Consider the following 13,280-nt stretch of genomic DNA (forward strand, 5'->3'; position numbering starts at 1 on the left):
TCTCCGTCGGTCTCCTTGTCACTCTCCCTCCCCCTCCCCTCCCCCTCTTCCTCCTCCTTTTGATACCGTCAACACATTGGTGGAGGCTGACTGAGACGTCTGAGCAACAAGCGGCGCCATGACGTAGAACATCCACTGCCAAAGGTGAGGAGAAGAACAAAACAGCCAGCCCTTTACCATCCAGACATCTCGCTGCATGCAAGTTAGAGGAGGGAGGGAGGGAGGGAGGGAGGGAGGGAGGGAGGGAGGGAGGGAGGGAGGGAGGGAGGGAGGGAGGGGAGGGGTACCAGGGTTGTGATGTCTCGATACGATTTGAGGTCGAAGGTGTAAGGGTCCTGGAAGCTGCAGTAGGAGAGGAGAAGAAGAGGAGGAGGAGGAGGAGAAGGATCATGTTAGGGGTTGACGGCAGAGGAGGGTCAGGTCACGTGGGCGCGAGGAAGCTCGATCTCAGGGCGTTGGATACCTCCACGACTCCTCCAGCTGAAGACTGCAGGTAGACGGCAGCTGGACAGAGACTGTCAGCAGGGGCAGCAGGTGGGGAGTGCTGACCGAGGTAGAAGCAGAGGAAGAGGAGGAAGATGAAACCGTCTCGCATCTGACATGCTCGTCGGTACTTGCCGTGAAGCACCTCGTGCACCCTGTACTTCCCTTCAGCCTCCTCCTACATCCGAGTAGCAGGGAACCGCTTGACGTCCACGACTCGCTCGTCCTCCTCGCTCCTCCCTGCCGCCTCCTCATGCTTGTCGCCTTGTAAGTCCCTGTTGCTAGTGATGAGCGTTGAGCTGAAACGTCAGGTGAGATCTTGCCGATGCCAAGAAAAGCGCAGGTCGTCCACGAAGCACAACTCGTCTTGTAGCTTCGTGTCTTCCTCGACACTCATCGGCCTTGAAGCTTCTTCTCCTTGCCAGTAAAGTCTGCATAGCACTTAGAAGCGACATGATGAAGAGGATGAAGAGGATAGGGAGAGGAGAAGACAAGTTGTACTATCATCACAACAGGCATGAAAGAAACACATCGACATCTAATCTTTGTCATCTTGCACTTCAGTCTTCTTCCTTGCATTCCATTGCTTCTCCGCGTTCTCCTCTTCCTCACTCCTCCCTTCTCTCATCCCGCTGTCTGCTCCCTCCTCGGTTCTGTCTCGTACCTCCTACCTCCTCCTGACGTTGCGAATTCACTTTAGGGCCGGAGCAACTCCGAGAGCGAAAATGCTGGAGGGGAGAGGGAAGGGGAGGAGAGGGGGAGGGAGAGAGCGGGGGCAAGATGAGCAAGGGAGGGGAGATGACAGCAAGGAGGGGGGGGGGGGCGAGAGAAGCGGGGCAGGGCATGGGGACTGGACCTGGGAGGAGACCAGCGGTTATCGAGGGAGAGGGTCAGCATGGAGGTAGCAGGTTGGAAGTAGTAGGCGAGGGAGTGGAGAGACAAGGAAGGATGGGCGAGGAGAGAAGGGAAGCAGTCGATGTGAAGGATGAGCTGGTTGATTTCAACTGAAGTGCGGTGGTTGAGGAAGGAGGAAGGAGGAAGGTGGAGATGGAGGTGGACATGGTAGTGATTGAGGAGGATGGGTGGGTGGGTGGGGAGGAGGAGAAGGGAGTTCAAGCAGGAAGGATCAAACTTAAGGATGAAAACTTCAGCTTCAATGAGGAACGAGAGGAAGACAGTGTCGTCTGCACTTGTGTGTTATACTTGTCTTTCTTTCTCGCCGTTGCGTTCGCATCTACTTGTTTCTCATCACCTCACAAACCAAAGTTGGCCTGGTAGTACTGTACGAGGCGTCAGAAAGAAGAAGATAAGAGGAGGGACGGAGCGGGCGAGGAGGGAGGGGAGACTAAGATAGGGAGGAGAGAAAACGAAGACCAAGAGGGAGGGAAGGTGGAAGAGCAGAGCAGAGCAGAGCAGAGCAGAGCAGAGCAGAGCAGAGCAGAGCAGAGCAGACATGACTAGAGCAAGGAGGAGGAGGACTCGAACCTGCTGGGCAACGACTTGATAACCATCGACGATGGTGGAGGGGCCGAGGGAGGTCTGCTGGGGCTGAGCTTGAATGTTGCTCCTTTCGTTGACGATCATGAGAGGGTTCGGCGCCTGTCGACAGTTTCAGCTGAGAGACAAGGAGTGGGGGAGAGGAGGACGAAGAGGGGGAGGGGAGAGGAGGGGGGAGACATAAGAAGACTAGAGGAGGAATAAAGGTGAAGATCAGGCAACGAAGGACGTGGTGGATGAGGACGAGAACGGGGGAGGGGAAGAGAGGGGAGGAGGGAGGAGACTGTTCACCTGGAGGACATTCTGGTTGACGGAGATTCCGTCAAGGTACTGCTTGAGGATGCTGCGGAGGTCCCCGTTCTCCTGCAGGAGCCTCTCCTTCTCCCTTCGGATCGCCTCCTTGTCCAGCAGCACCATGTTGTACTTGCGCAGGAAGTTGTCAAGCATGTTCCACTTCTCTACCGTCTGCCCGCTCTGCGACCTGCAGTAGCTGCTGAGGGCTGCTGCCTCCTCCTGGAGTCCAGCAGGAGGATCGTTGAGCGAGAGCTCGTCCTCCTCGGTCAACTTCAGGCTCGGGTAGAAGGGAACCACCTTCTCCCTCTCTGTCTCCAGCTTGCGGTTCAGCTCTGCCGTGTTCAGGATCCGCTCAGCCTGCACGCATGTCAGAGGTGATGATGGTTGTGGTGAAGCAGCAGAACAAAGAACGAAGAACAAGAGCAGCAACAGCAGGAAGTGTACAGAACGAAAGGAAGGAAGGAAAGAAGAGAGGGGAGGGAGGGAGGTAAGGAGGGACGGAAGGAGGGACGGAAGGGAGGAGGAGGACCAAGAGGAGGAGGTAAAGTTTTCTGCCCTCACCAGGGCGATGTTGCTCGACAGAGTTTTGTCGCAGTCGTTGCACTCGACGCTCAGCTGCTTCAAGATCGTCGCCTGCTCCTCCCTCATTCTGTTCATCGCCAACTTGGTCCGGTTGAAGTGCTCCTGCAGACTCTCCTTTTCCTTCTTCAGCAAGCTGTTACGCTTCACGCTCTCCTCTGTGTTTGACGCGATCTTCGCTCGCCACAGAGCGAGGTTGTCCTGCGTGAAACCTTCAGCAGGTCCCCAGCAGCAGGTAGTCAGCAAGTCAAGAGAGGAGCACCTGTAGACGCAGCAGCCTCTTCATCTGAGTGTCGATCGTCATGGCTGCCTTGCGATCTCTCTCAGTGTACTCCTTGAACTTCTGCACCTGAGCGGGAGTCAGGCAACAACTCTGCTCCTCCACACTCTCTTGCCTTGTCCTTGGTGTTTGCACTGTAGCTGTCTGCCGCTGCGAGGAAATGCTTCTCGAGGTCTTCGATCTGTGAACAAACAGACGCAGCATGTGAGCAGGAGAGGTCAGCAAGGCAAGAGAGTCTCTCACTTGTCCCTCAAGCGTCAACCTCAGCACGTTGAGCTCCTCCATGTTCTTGTTCTTGATCTCCTACAACCCTCGTCAGCTCTTCTTGCCTCCCCCTCGCTCGACTCATCATCGTCTCCCACGGACCTCGCAGTGGCTCTCGAACTCTTGGTGCTGCTCCTCCTCCAGCATCTGGAACTGCTCCTCTTGGAGGTCAAGGATGTCGCTGAACTCCTTGGTCCTCCTGTTGTGACCCTCAAGAGTTTCACGTCGCTCCTTGGAAAAGTCGTTGATCATTCTTTGCAGCTCCGACTCAAATTCCATCCTGCTTGCCGTCAGCACGACAGCAAGTCGACGATCTTCCTGCCATACCTCAGATCTGACATCTTGGCATCGAAGAGATTGATCATGGTATCCAGGTTGTGCAGATGGCTTCTTAGAGCTGTCTGGTACTGCTCCTCCGCTTCATCAAGGTCTCTGTCCAGCATCTGCCAGCACCGTTGAGCTCAGCAGAGTTAACCGGACCGGCGGCTCATCACCTGGATGATCGCATCCTTCATGTCAACCTCCCTCTCATGGTTCTGCGACATGATCTCTAGCTCGTGCCGCAGCTGCTCTACTTTGGCAACTCTCATGATTTTCCTCCACTGATGTTGAATCTTGGCCATGTTCAGCCTGACTCAACAGTGTCACCTACTGCAGGGGAGGAAGCATGCGTGCTGCTCTGCTCACTTGCTGAATTCAGCTTCTTCATTCAGCCTCGTCTCAAGTGTATGCCGCATCTTGTCCGTCCTAAACTTCGCCTCCTCTGCCGCCTGCATCAAAAGTTTCAGACGAGTGGATGGGCGCTTGATGTAGAATGTGTGAGAATGTGAAGAGACCTTGAGAGCTTCCATCTCCAATCTCATCTGACGCTCCTCGGGGGTCTCTTGAATTTTTCTTTTTCCTGCTCCCTTCTTCTTGGGCATCCTCTATACCCTTTTCTCACTTGTCACAGGCTTGTCTTTTCTCGGTTCTTACTTACTGTGTCTTGCCTTGCCTTGCCTTGCCTTGCCTTGAGTCTTGGCGAGTCTTGTCTTGTCTTGTCTTGTCTTGCCTTGTCTTGTCTTGCCTTGTGTCGAGTGTTTGTCCCACTTCAAGTCTCAATCACTGGGGAAGCTGATCAGCATAGCGTTTTTTTGACATCCGTTGAAGCGCAGGCTTCCACCCCCACCCCCCCTATCACTTAGCGGACCGTTGACCGGACGGTACCTCCACCACCCGGGCCGCCGGCCCGGGGCGGTAATCACTCAGTCAAAGTTGCCACGCCGGCCGGACGGTGAACCACACAAGTTGCCCGGGTCGGATGGGCCGGGCCTGCCGGCATGGTAGTTTGGCGGAGTGCGCGACTTCACTTTCTAGTAAATCATCATGATTGCAAGCCTCCTCTCAGCACTCGCCCCCCCCCCCGGTGAGGCCGGCGAGGGGGGCCCGGGAGCTCAGGCCCGGGCTTGATGATCGGATGAATTGTCCTCATACTGAGACCCCCGGTGTGACCGTGAAGCTTACTGATGACCGTCTGTCCGGGAGGCTACCGTACCCGGCGGCCCGCGGGCCGGGTCCGGCTCCGCCGGCCCAGTGACTCGGACGCCGGGCGGCCGCGCGGCGCGCGCGGACGGTCCGCCGATCATCGGCGACTCGAACTGTCCGATCCGATCACTACCGTACCGTACGATCTTTTCCGACAGAGACTGGTCAAGTTGCCGCGAGGCACTGCCGCTGCCGGAGTTCATTTGGCTTTTATGAAGAAACTATCTAGAGTTCGAGTCGCCTTTTCCCCACGATTGATCTGTAGACACGTTAGGAATTTTCACTTACTTCCGCCGCCGCAGATCATGACATGTCTACCTGAAAGCATAGGAAAGCATCCGACTCGCTTTCTTGGTAAGTTACTTCGAAGCTGATACTGCCCTCCTGCAGGTAAACGTCACATTGAGAGACACTGATTGGCAGCTTCTGATTCTACCTTGAGTCCTCGCACACATGTCTTGCCCACCATCTTCGTGAGCTCCTCCACGCTTTCAATTCTCACTGTGTGCCTCCCACCCTCAATGACATGCTTTCCATACCCATGAGTGCCCGGCCCGCCGAACACAGCGGTAAATTGCTGTATTGTACATGCCGCAGCACCAGCACATGACGACTGACGAGAAGCTTCTTCAACGGCCTTCCGTAGCGCCGCCTTTCCCTCTTTCAAGGTTTCTCGTGAAAGGGATAGAAAGCTATCGAAGTCCTTTGAATTGGCATATGAAAAGGCGTTCGCAGAGCTTGCAACCAGCTCTCTATGCTGGTCGTGTGGTTGGCTCTGAGATCTTGTCGAAGAATTCTTTTTAGCCTTCTTCTGGCTCTCCTTTTCCTCCTTGTATTTTCGGATCCAGTCTTCGAAAATGGCGATCGCATCCCGCATTCCCTGTGTTTGGTGAGGATGGTGCTTGGCACGGTGCAGCATGGTATTGATGGTCCATATTCGTTTGTTGGGAGGTCTGTCCTCAACCAGTCTAGTTGTCCTCAAGGCGGCTTCTGCATTGGCGAAGCCGGTACCCTTCTGGGTGGTCCCGGGATTATCGTCACTGTAAAGATGCCCTACCTCTGCTTCCCCCCCCTTCTTCACTATCGTCTTGCCCACCATCCTTGTCGCTGACATGGACAATGTCGACGAGGTCACAGCTGATGACGCCATAGCTGCTGTCGCTCGCGCCACCATGCTTCTGTGCGCGGGGGCATGTTCCATCATCCCTGGGCTTTGTGCCCTCATCTCCCCGACTACCCTCATCCCCACCCTTACTCTCATCCCAGCCCTCATCCCCACACATTGCCCACATCCGGACCCACATCCGGACCCACATCCCCACTCAGCACTCCTGAGCCCTCATCCCCAAACACCTAATCTCTCTTTTTTTCTGTGTCAACTTTTTACAACCACTATTTTTCCTTTTACGTATTACTCTAATACCTTGGAACAGGTTTAGCTGGGCGATTGGGGGTACTTCAGTGTCAAAACAAAGGGTAGTCGACGAACAGGGGTGGGGGGTTGACAGGGGACCAAAAAACTCTTAACATAATCCAGTACCCCTCATTATGACAGAGAAACAGTGGGTGATATAGTAGGGGGTATCTAAAACATTTTAAATAGTAATGTAAGCATAGCTCTTTTGGACATTGGTGACGTGCTACACCTCATCCCCGCGCATTCCATCCCAAAGGAGACCGAGGCGGGCCTGATATCCCCTAGCGGTCTTGATCTAACCCCACCGTGCGCGATGTTCTACCCGGCATCATTATTATATGACGCGACTGGCCAACGACAACAAGGTTTGCTGTGATCAACATCTTGTCGATCAGGGAAGCAGACAAGACTGGCTAGTTATATCAGACTAACAAAATGCTGTGTGCAAGCGTCTTACATGCATTTCAATTTCACACGATTTGTTTTGACTATGTGAAGTCAACCTGATTCTGGTCCCTTCACACGGTAACACATTTCAAAAGCTGAATCAATTCACTTGAGGTTAATCAAAGATTTTAATATCGTTTCAAAGCCAAAGAAAAGAATTGTACAATGCTAAACAACACAGGATTGCTCTTTCACCGGAGCTCAGCTTTAACGCATCGGATTTTGGACAAACTGAAGCCATGCCGCTTGAGGAAGCGATGGCACCATCTTCTATTCGGATTGAATTTCTCAATGTTGAGCTCCTTGGCTGTCGACAGCGCAAACTCGCAGAGCTTGCTGATGCAATGCGCATCATTCTTTTCCAATGACTTCACGAATTCGTGCACGCGGCCTTCAAGCTCTGGATGATGGATCGCAGAGCAGCGCTTCATGTTCGAGGTCACACCAGCTTCAGCCAACTTCTTCAAGCGCTTGATGTTTTCAGGCTGTAGCAGTTTGGATATCGCGGAGGTGCTCTTCCCGAAGACAGTTGATACGTGCGCTTGTGTACAGGCATACTTCTGGTAGTACTCGATGATCTCGAGCTTCTTCGCCAGCGTCAATTTGGTGTGCGACGTATTCGATATCATGCTTGAGCGATTGCGAGGCAGAGCTTTCAAACATGTTCCGATCGGGAGATCTTCTTCCTCCGCCGAGTTCGAAGACGTGGATTCCGAGGGCTCGCTGTGGTCCGAAGCAGGTGAAAGATAGTAGGTATCCTCGGTCATGACAGTCTCGTCGGCAGTTTGAATGTCGCTGATGGCCCGCATGAACCACTCCGCTTCGGACTCTTGCTGACTCAGACTGTTCTTGCATACGGGTCGAGAGCCATGTTCCGAGTGGGATCCCCAGTTGGCCATCAGGAGAAGGTTCCCGCGGTTCTCTTGGTCGAAACGAGGGTGGATGGAGGGATAGGCTGACATGTTGGGCTGAAACGAAGCCATCGAGAAGGTGGGGGACGGGGAGGACGGTGGAGAGAAGGAGGAGGAGTAGCTCGAATGCATGTGGATCGAGAGACCGCAGGCGAGTTTCGGGAGGACAGGCACCGAAAGGCTTATTATTCTGGGGGAGGGAGGCGGAGATGGGGTGGGTGGAATAACCCTACCTACCAGCTACCACACAGTCCGATTTAGATCCCGTGAATATACAGGGGGTTCATAATGATCGAAAACAGATGTCGAAAGAGGGGGGCAAGTGTAGCTCAATTCTCAATTGGATCTCAATGAATGACCTCAATGCCAATACCTCCTGTACGAATAGATGACCTTCCCATTAGAATTGGACAAGAATTGCTTATGTAGGGTGGGTACAGGACCACTACCCCCTTATGAATAAAAGCATGGGGTTGTTATGATTTGAATGGGGTATAGATACCCCCAGCAAGCCCTCCTGCGTCTCTAAAATCTTCATTTAAATATTAAAACTTAATAAGTTGAGGAGTACTGGACCCTACCACTCCGAATTGACAGGTTCCCGCCTAAACACCGGTACTTTTATCGACAAATCATCGGGTAGTGGAATGGACCTACCCCCTAATTGACTTGAAAACGAAGAATTGAAATACCCAATCGCTTCGCACGAATCGTTCCTTGTGCTAAAATAACATGTAATCTCAAAAAGCATACATTTAGTCGGAATATTACTTTTAAGAATAAAAGGATTTAGAAAAAACCTTTTATTCTTAAAAGATTATCCAGTTGTGTCATCCTATCCCCCATGATCGAGGTCTGAGGATTCGTATGCCCAAGGGGTCAGAGGATGGCCTTTTGAACTTAGGAACCGACATATGAAATCAAGTGACTGTCATGGCATGCGTCCTGTACTGATGGTTCCCATGTGACCAACAATCAGGTCACGTATGCCCGGGCACGGGATATAGTTGGAATGTGTGAGAGTGTAATGCGAAAACTCAAGCACAAAAATTCAAGATTTTTACAAATATTTCAAATATTGTTACATTTCATAAAGAACAAACTTTCAACTTTGGCTTGCGAAGATTATACACTTGCACCCACCAAGTTTCGACTTCACATGACCCACTACCCCCCCTTTGAACCCTAGCAACCTCTTCAGGTTGACAGTGAACCCCTGATGCTAAAACATTGACATCACATAGGAAAAAATAAAGGAGAGGGGGTAGGGATGAGGGTGTCAGAAGAGAGGGGTGGAGGAACCTACAGGGTCATAGACCCCTCGCGTGCCAGACTTTCATGCCATTACGGCAGTCAATGGGGCCTGCCCCTAAAAGCTTTCCTTGTTTACTACCCCCTGTTTACAACAGACAACCCATCCACTCCTACCCTCATAAATCCAGGATCCTACCCCCACCTTATCCCAAACTTTACAACATTCATTACCATTTACAACAGGAAGATTACAACAGTATTTACTATGTACAACAGAAGATTACAACATAGTTTACAACCAAAATTCTGTAAATTACAACATTAATTACGACAGCAACTATTACAACACATCCTTAGTGGTAAAATCTGTTTACCCCTGAAGACAGTACCCATTGTTCTCATCCAAAAAATTGAAGTAACATGCATACCGGTCCAATCCTCCTTTGGTTTCAGATGACAATCTAGGTGGGTGTTGCTGAAGGGGGTGGTAGGGGTTGTTTCTTACATTTGTTTACCACATAATGACTAAGTTTCCGATGAGTCAACCCCACCCATGAGGGAATCGAAGAAGCTGTGTACCGTTGAATGACATCTATTTAACATGTCAAGGGGCTGAAATGTTTCAATTGATCCAAAAGAAAAATCGTAGAGGCAAGATGCTTGCCTCTCAGCTGTGAAGGATCTTCGGAATGTCCACCCCTGACCCCCTGTATTCATACCAGGTACTCTCAACTATACCACCGCCCGAAGTGTACTGCGCACCCTATGTAAATCCCTTGATTTGGGGGGTGTATACACATCAACAACTGTAGGTTGCCGTGACTCATTAGTTTGACTTATCCTTTAGTACCAACATTACACACGAGTATTTACTACCAAGTCTTTACAACATGTAAATTACTACCCTCAAATTACTACATGTAGCTTACCACAGGTATTTACCATTTACTACATTACAACGCAATTCTATGCTACCCCTACTTTCTACCATTAAGTACCTACCTTAGCCCCACAACCGACAGCTTGTTGTAATTTACTTCAGAGGAGGACCTCGTAAGAGGATGCTATGGATACGTCTTTCTTTACAACATGACCTGACATGCACTGGTACTAATATGACTACCGACAAGATATACTCAATCATATCACAGTACACTTTTGCAGTACCAGATAATGTGTATCTGATAATTTCAGATAAGTTCCTGGTACATATCGTGCGCCCTACAAATGACGGGATGCAGGCTGGCTACATCTAGCAAGGGGGAAGAGGACGGCGGTTGCCGCATCAGACCGTCTGCGAGTCACCATGCTCATATCTCACTATGCTGTAGGGCAGAGCAGGTTCAGGTTCCGTAGTTCCAAGAGGATCGAGATGAGAACCGCTGTGATAGAGGTAGAAGACTTATGCGCTGCTCTCCCCGATCGTTCCATTATGTACTTTTGATGGGATGCTGATACTGACGGTTGCAGCTTGAGCAGCTTCAGTGGTGAATTCTACGGTAAATATGTATCCATACGTGTGTTTAACCTTGTGCAATAGATGGTGATGCTTACGGTAATGTGAGGTTATGCTCAGAAGATCATTTCATCCGCGGATTTCGGTCATATTGATAAGCTAGCAAGGCTGAAAGGGCTATTGGTAGACTTTTGCTTTGACTACCAGATGTGCTTAGGCCAGTTAATAGCTGTTCGTCCTTCCTTGTGTGAAGATGTGGTTCGTTGTTCCATGTGTTAGGTTGCGTAGTTGTTGAAAGCCTTGCATTTTGGTATGTGACGCTTAATCATGCCCGAGGGTTGCGCGTACACGTGAGCGATGCAGTGTCCTTCACTGGCGCATGATGTGTTCTTAGATTGTTGCTTCTTAGGATGCAGAGCATGTGTTTCAGTCTGAAGCAGGTCAGTGTAAAAGACTGGTCACGTTGGTCTTGGACGTAGTCCTGTGCTGTAACAACTGAGTCCTGTGCTGTAACTCAGTTGTTTCAGTTAGCGCTTATTGTGTCAACTAAGAAGGTGTTCACCTATCGCGATCAAAGAATAAACTCGATTTATTCCACATGCCTCAGCCTCAATCTACTTTCTTGTCCTTACCCTCACCTGTTATTGTGCCGGACTGACGAGCGGCCATGGCATGGCTTCGCTTGTCAACCAGCCCGTGGTCTTGCTCGTCGTCATCCTCAAGAGTGTGCGCACCTGCAGCAGGAGGCTGGTGAGATTCTAAGACGCCCAGGAGCTGTTTAGAAGGCGAGATGCGGGGAAAAGAGAGTATGGATGGAGGGAATGGATGAGGTGGAATGGAGTCTATCAAAGACAACGATGAACCGATTGTTCCTCACCTGCCCTCTTTGAGATGTTCTGATCAGCCGTCTGGGAGGTGAGGACCTGCGAAGAAACTTTACAAACCTTCGACCAGTGCCCTCTTATCCTCAAACCGTTGTGTCGTCATAGTCAGATTCGATTGGCCTGAGGTAGTTCTCATCAATATCCGCCATTGCTCCCCCCCCCCCACCCTCCCCTCCTCCCTTGTGCTCACCTGTAGCTCAACGAAGGAGGCGGAGAAGTTTGGACAGGTGTCATCTCCTTTCCCTGTAGGTTGCATGGTGACGAGGTTGCACGTGGGACAGGACATCAAACATCATGTAGATCAGAGTGAAGTTGGTCGACATGAAGGGCAGACCTGTAGTTTGCTCATGAACTGATTCATCTTCGACTTGGCCGTCACACCCATCGTGCCAATCTTCTTCTTGAGGTCCTGTCAACACGTCTGAGCAACCCTGAAAACCGCTCCCTACTCGTCCCCGTTCCCCTAGGCTCCCTTTCCTCTACCCCTTGTCATCCCCCACCTCCTTTCTACTCCTTTCATCTTCCTTCCAATGTTCCCATCCTCTTCAACCCTATCCGTCTCCTTCACTTCAATACCCCCTCCCCTCCCCTGCCTTTCTCTGCCCATCTCTCCTCCTCCATAGCGTCACCTCAGTCTTGAACCCGAACAAGTTCTCGAAGCTCATGTCGCTTGTCCCTTGCGGCGGAGCGCTCCTTCCTATCGACTCCTCACCGTCTGCTTCTCAACGTACAACCTCACCTGATGTTGCTGGTGGCCCAGCCTCTCGGCGTTGACTGGCCCCGTCCTGCCTTCGGGCCATCTCCTCCACTCCCTGGAGGTACAGCGAGTCCTGCAGCCTCCTTGCGAGAGCCTCGTCCTCCAAGCACTGCTCGTCGCTGTTCTGACCGCTGGACTTCATGTACCGTGCCAGCGTGAGGAAGTCATCGGAAGGAGGAGGAAAAGTCTCCGTCTCGTCCGAGAATCGGTTCTGCCTCGCGCAATCGGGCGAGAACTGAACGTGTCTTCCATCTTCCTGCTTCACCTTGGGAGGAGCAGCGGACGAGCTCCATGCTTGACTGTCTCCAGCGTCTCTCCCCGGGGCCTGCAAAGCCTGCGGCTCCTGCAAATGTTGCTGTGAGAATGGAGGAAACGTCCCTGTGTAGTGCTCACCGCTCCTGCTTCGCTGAAGATGGAAAGGAGAGACTCTACGGCCTGCTCGACATTCCCGTTCGTCTGCTGCAGAATGTCTTGGATCGCATCGTCGTCGAGGGCAGGGAACATTGCCTTCAGGCTCTGTTTCGCTTCTGCCAATGACATCGACATCGTCTCTACTCGATAGACAAGTCAGACATCGCTACTGCCGGGTGATCATTGACGTCATGCAGTCTCCTACATCATACATCTTCCATCCTCTAAATTCCTCAGACCTCATACATACTTGTACCACCTCTATAGATGTTTGCTGTGGCAGCAAAAGAGATGACAGAGGAGTCAAAATGATCACAGCTAACTTCGAACACATAGTATGCAAGCAAGGCTGTATCTTAACTACACTTCCCCTTCCTCTCTCTCCCTCCCTCCCTCCCTCTCCTCCTCCTCCCCCCTTCACCCTCCCAGGCACTTTGTCTGCCATTGCCTTGTCTTTCGCGCAATTTGGTCTGAAAAATGAGGTCACAGGTTGCCTCTACACTAGCAGCACCGAGCCCACAACTAACAATCCTGTAGCGACCTGCTTCCCTGCCTGCTTCCCTGCCTGCTTCCCTGCTGCTTCCTGCCTGCTTCTCGTTCTGCTCCTGCTCCTGCTCCTGCTCCTGCTCCTGCTCCTGCTCCTGCTCCTGCTCCTGCTCCTGCTCCTGCTCCTCCTGATCTTCTGCTCCTGCTCCTCATACTCCATCGGCTTGATTGTTCCCATACCCGGACACTGCCCCCCCCCCCCCCCAATCATGGATTAGTTCAAACCATCTGGCGCCACCTACTTGGTTTTCTGCGATTACATGCGCAGCTACCATC

At 51.8% G+C, this 13,280-nt stretch overlaps 4 protein-coding genes across 4 annotated transcripts; all 4 read right to left on the reverse strand.

The window, feature by feature from the left end:
- Positions 1-1,731: 1,731 nt before the first annotated feature.
- GUITHDRAFT_80038 (hypothetical protein) lies at positions 1,732-4,029 on the reverse strand (the record flags this gene model as incomplete). Its single annotated transcript, XM_005822091.1, is given in 9 exon segments — positions 1,732-2,082; positions 2,272-2,631; positions 2,836-3,054; positions 3,116-3,224; positions 3,241-3,314; positions 3,377-3,436; positions 3,500-3,677; positions 3,725-3,840; positions 3,892-4,029. Coding segments are annotated over 9 exon segments (1,605 nt in total), but the record flags the coding sequence as incomplete, so codon positions are not given.
- Positions 4,030-5,120: 1,091 nt separating this feature from the next.
- GUITHDRAFT_118610 (hypothetical protein) lies at positions 5,121-6,237 on the reverse strand (the record flags this gene model as incomplete). Its single annotated transcript, XM_005822092.1, has 4 exons — positions 5,121-5,180; positions 5,240-5,305; positions 5,358-6,127; positions 6,177-6,237. The coding sequence occupies 4 exons, from the start codon at positions 6,235-6,237 to the stop codon at positions 5,121-5,123; spliced, it is 957 nt and encodes a 318-aa protein (XP_005822149.1).
- A 739-nt stretch (positions 6,238-6,976) lies between these two features.
- On the reverse strand, positions 6,977-7,747 carry GUITHDRAFT_146672 (hypothetical protein; the record flags this gene model as incomplete). Its single annotated transcript, XM_005822093.1, has 1 exon — positions 6,977-7,747. One exon carries the CDS (start codon positions 7,745-7,747, stop codon positions 6,977-6,979), a length of 771 nt encoding a protein of 256 aa, XP_005822150.1.
- A 3,231-nt stretch (positions 7,748-10,978) lies between these two features.
- GUITHDRAFT_166059 (hypothetical protein) lies at positions 10,979-12,600 on the reverse strand. The gene is made up of 8 exons (XM_005822094.1): positions 12,441-12,600; positions 12,030-12,390; positions 11,920-12,005; positions 11,625-11,699; positions 11,481-11,533; positions 11,380-11,410; positions 11,284-11,329; positions 10,979-11,140 (listed from the first exon to the last, which is right to left on the reverse strand). Exons 1-8 carry the CDS (start codon positions 12,591-12,593, stop codon positions 11,016-11,018), a joined length of 930 nt encoding a protein of 309 aa, XP_005822151.1. The 5' UTR covers positions 12,594-12,600; the 3' UTR covers positions 10,979-11,015.
- Between the last annotated feature and the right edge of the window lie 680 nt (positions 12,601-13,280).

Source organism: Guillardia theta (assembly GCF_000315625.1).
Source record: "Guillardia theta CCMP2712 unplaced genomic scaffold GUITHscaffold_131, whole genome shotgun sequence".
In the NCBI taxonomy this organism is placed as follows: domain Eukaryota; class Cryptophyceae; order Pyrenomonadales; family Geminigeraceae; genus Guillardia; species Guillardia theta.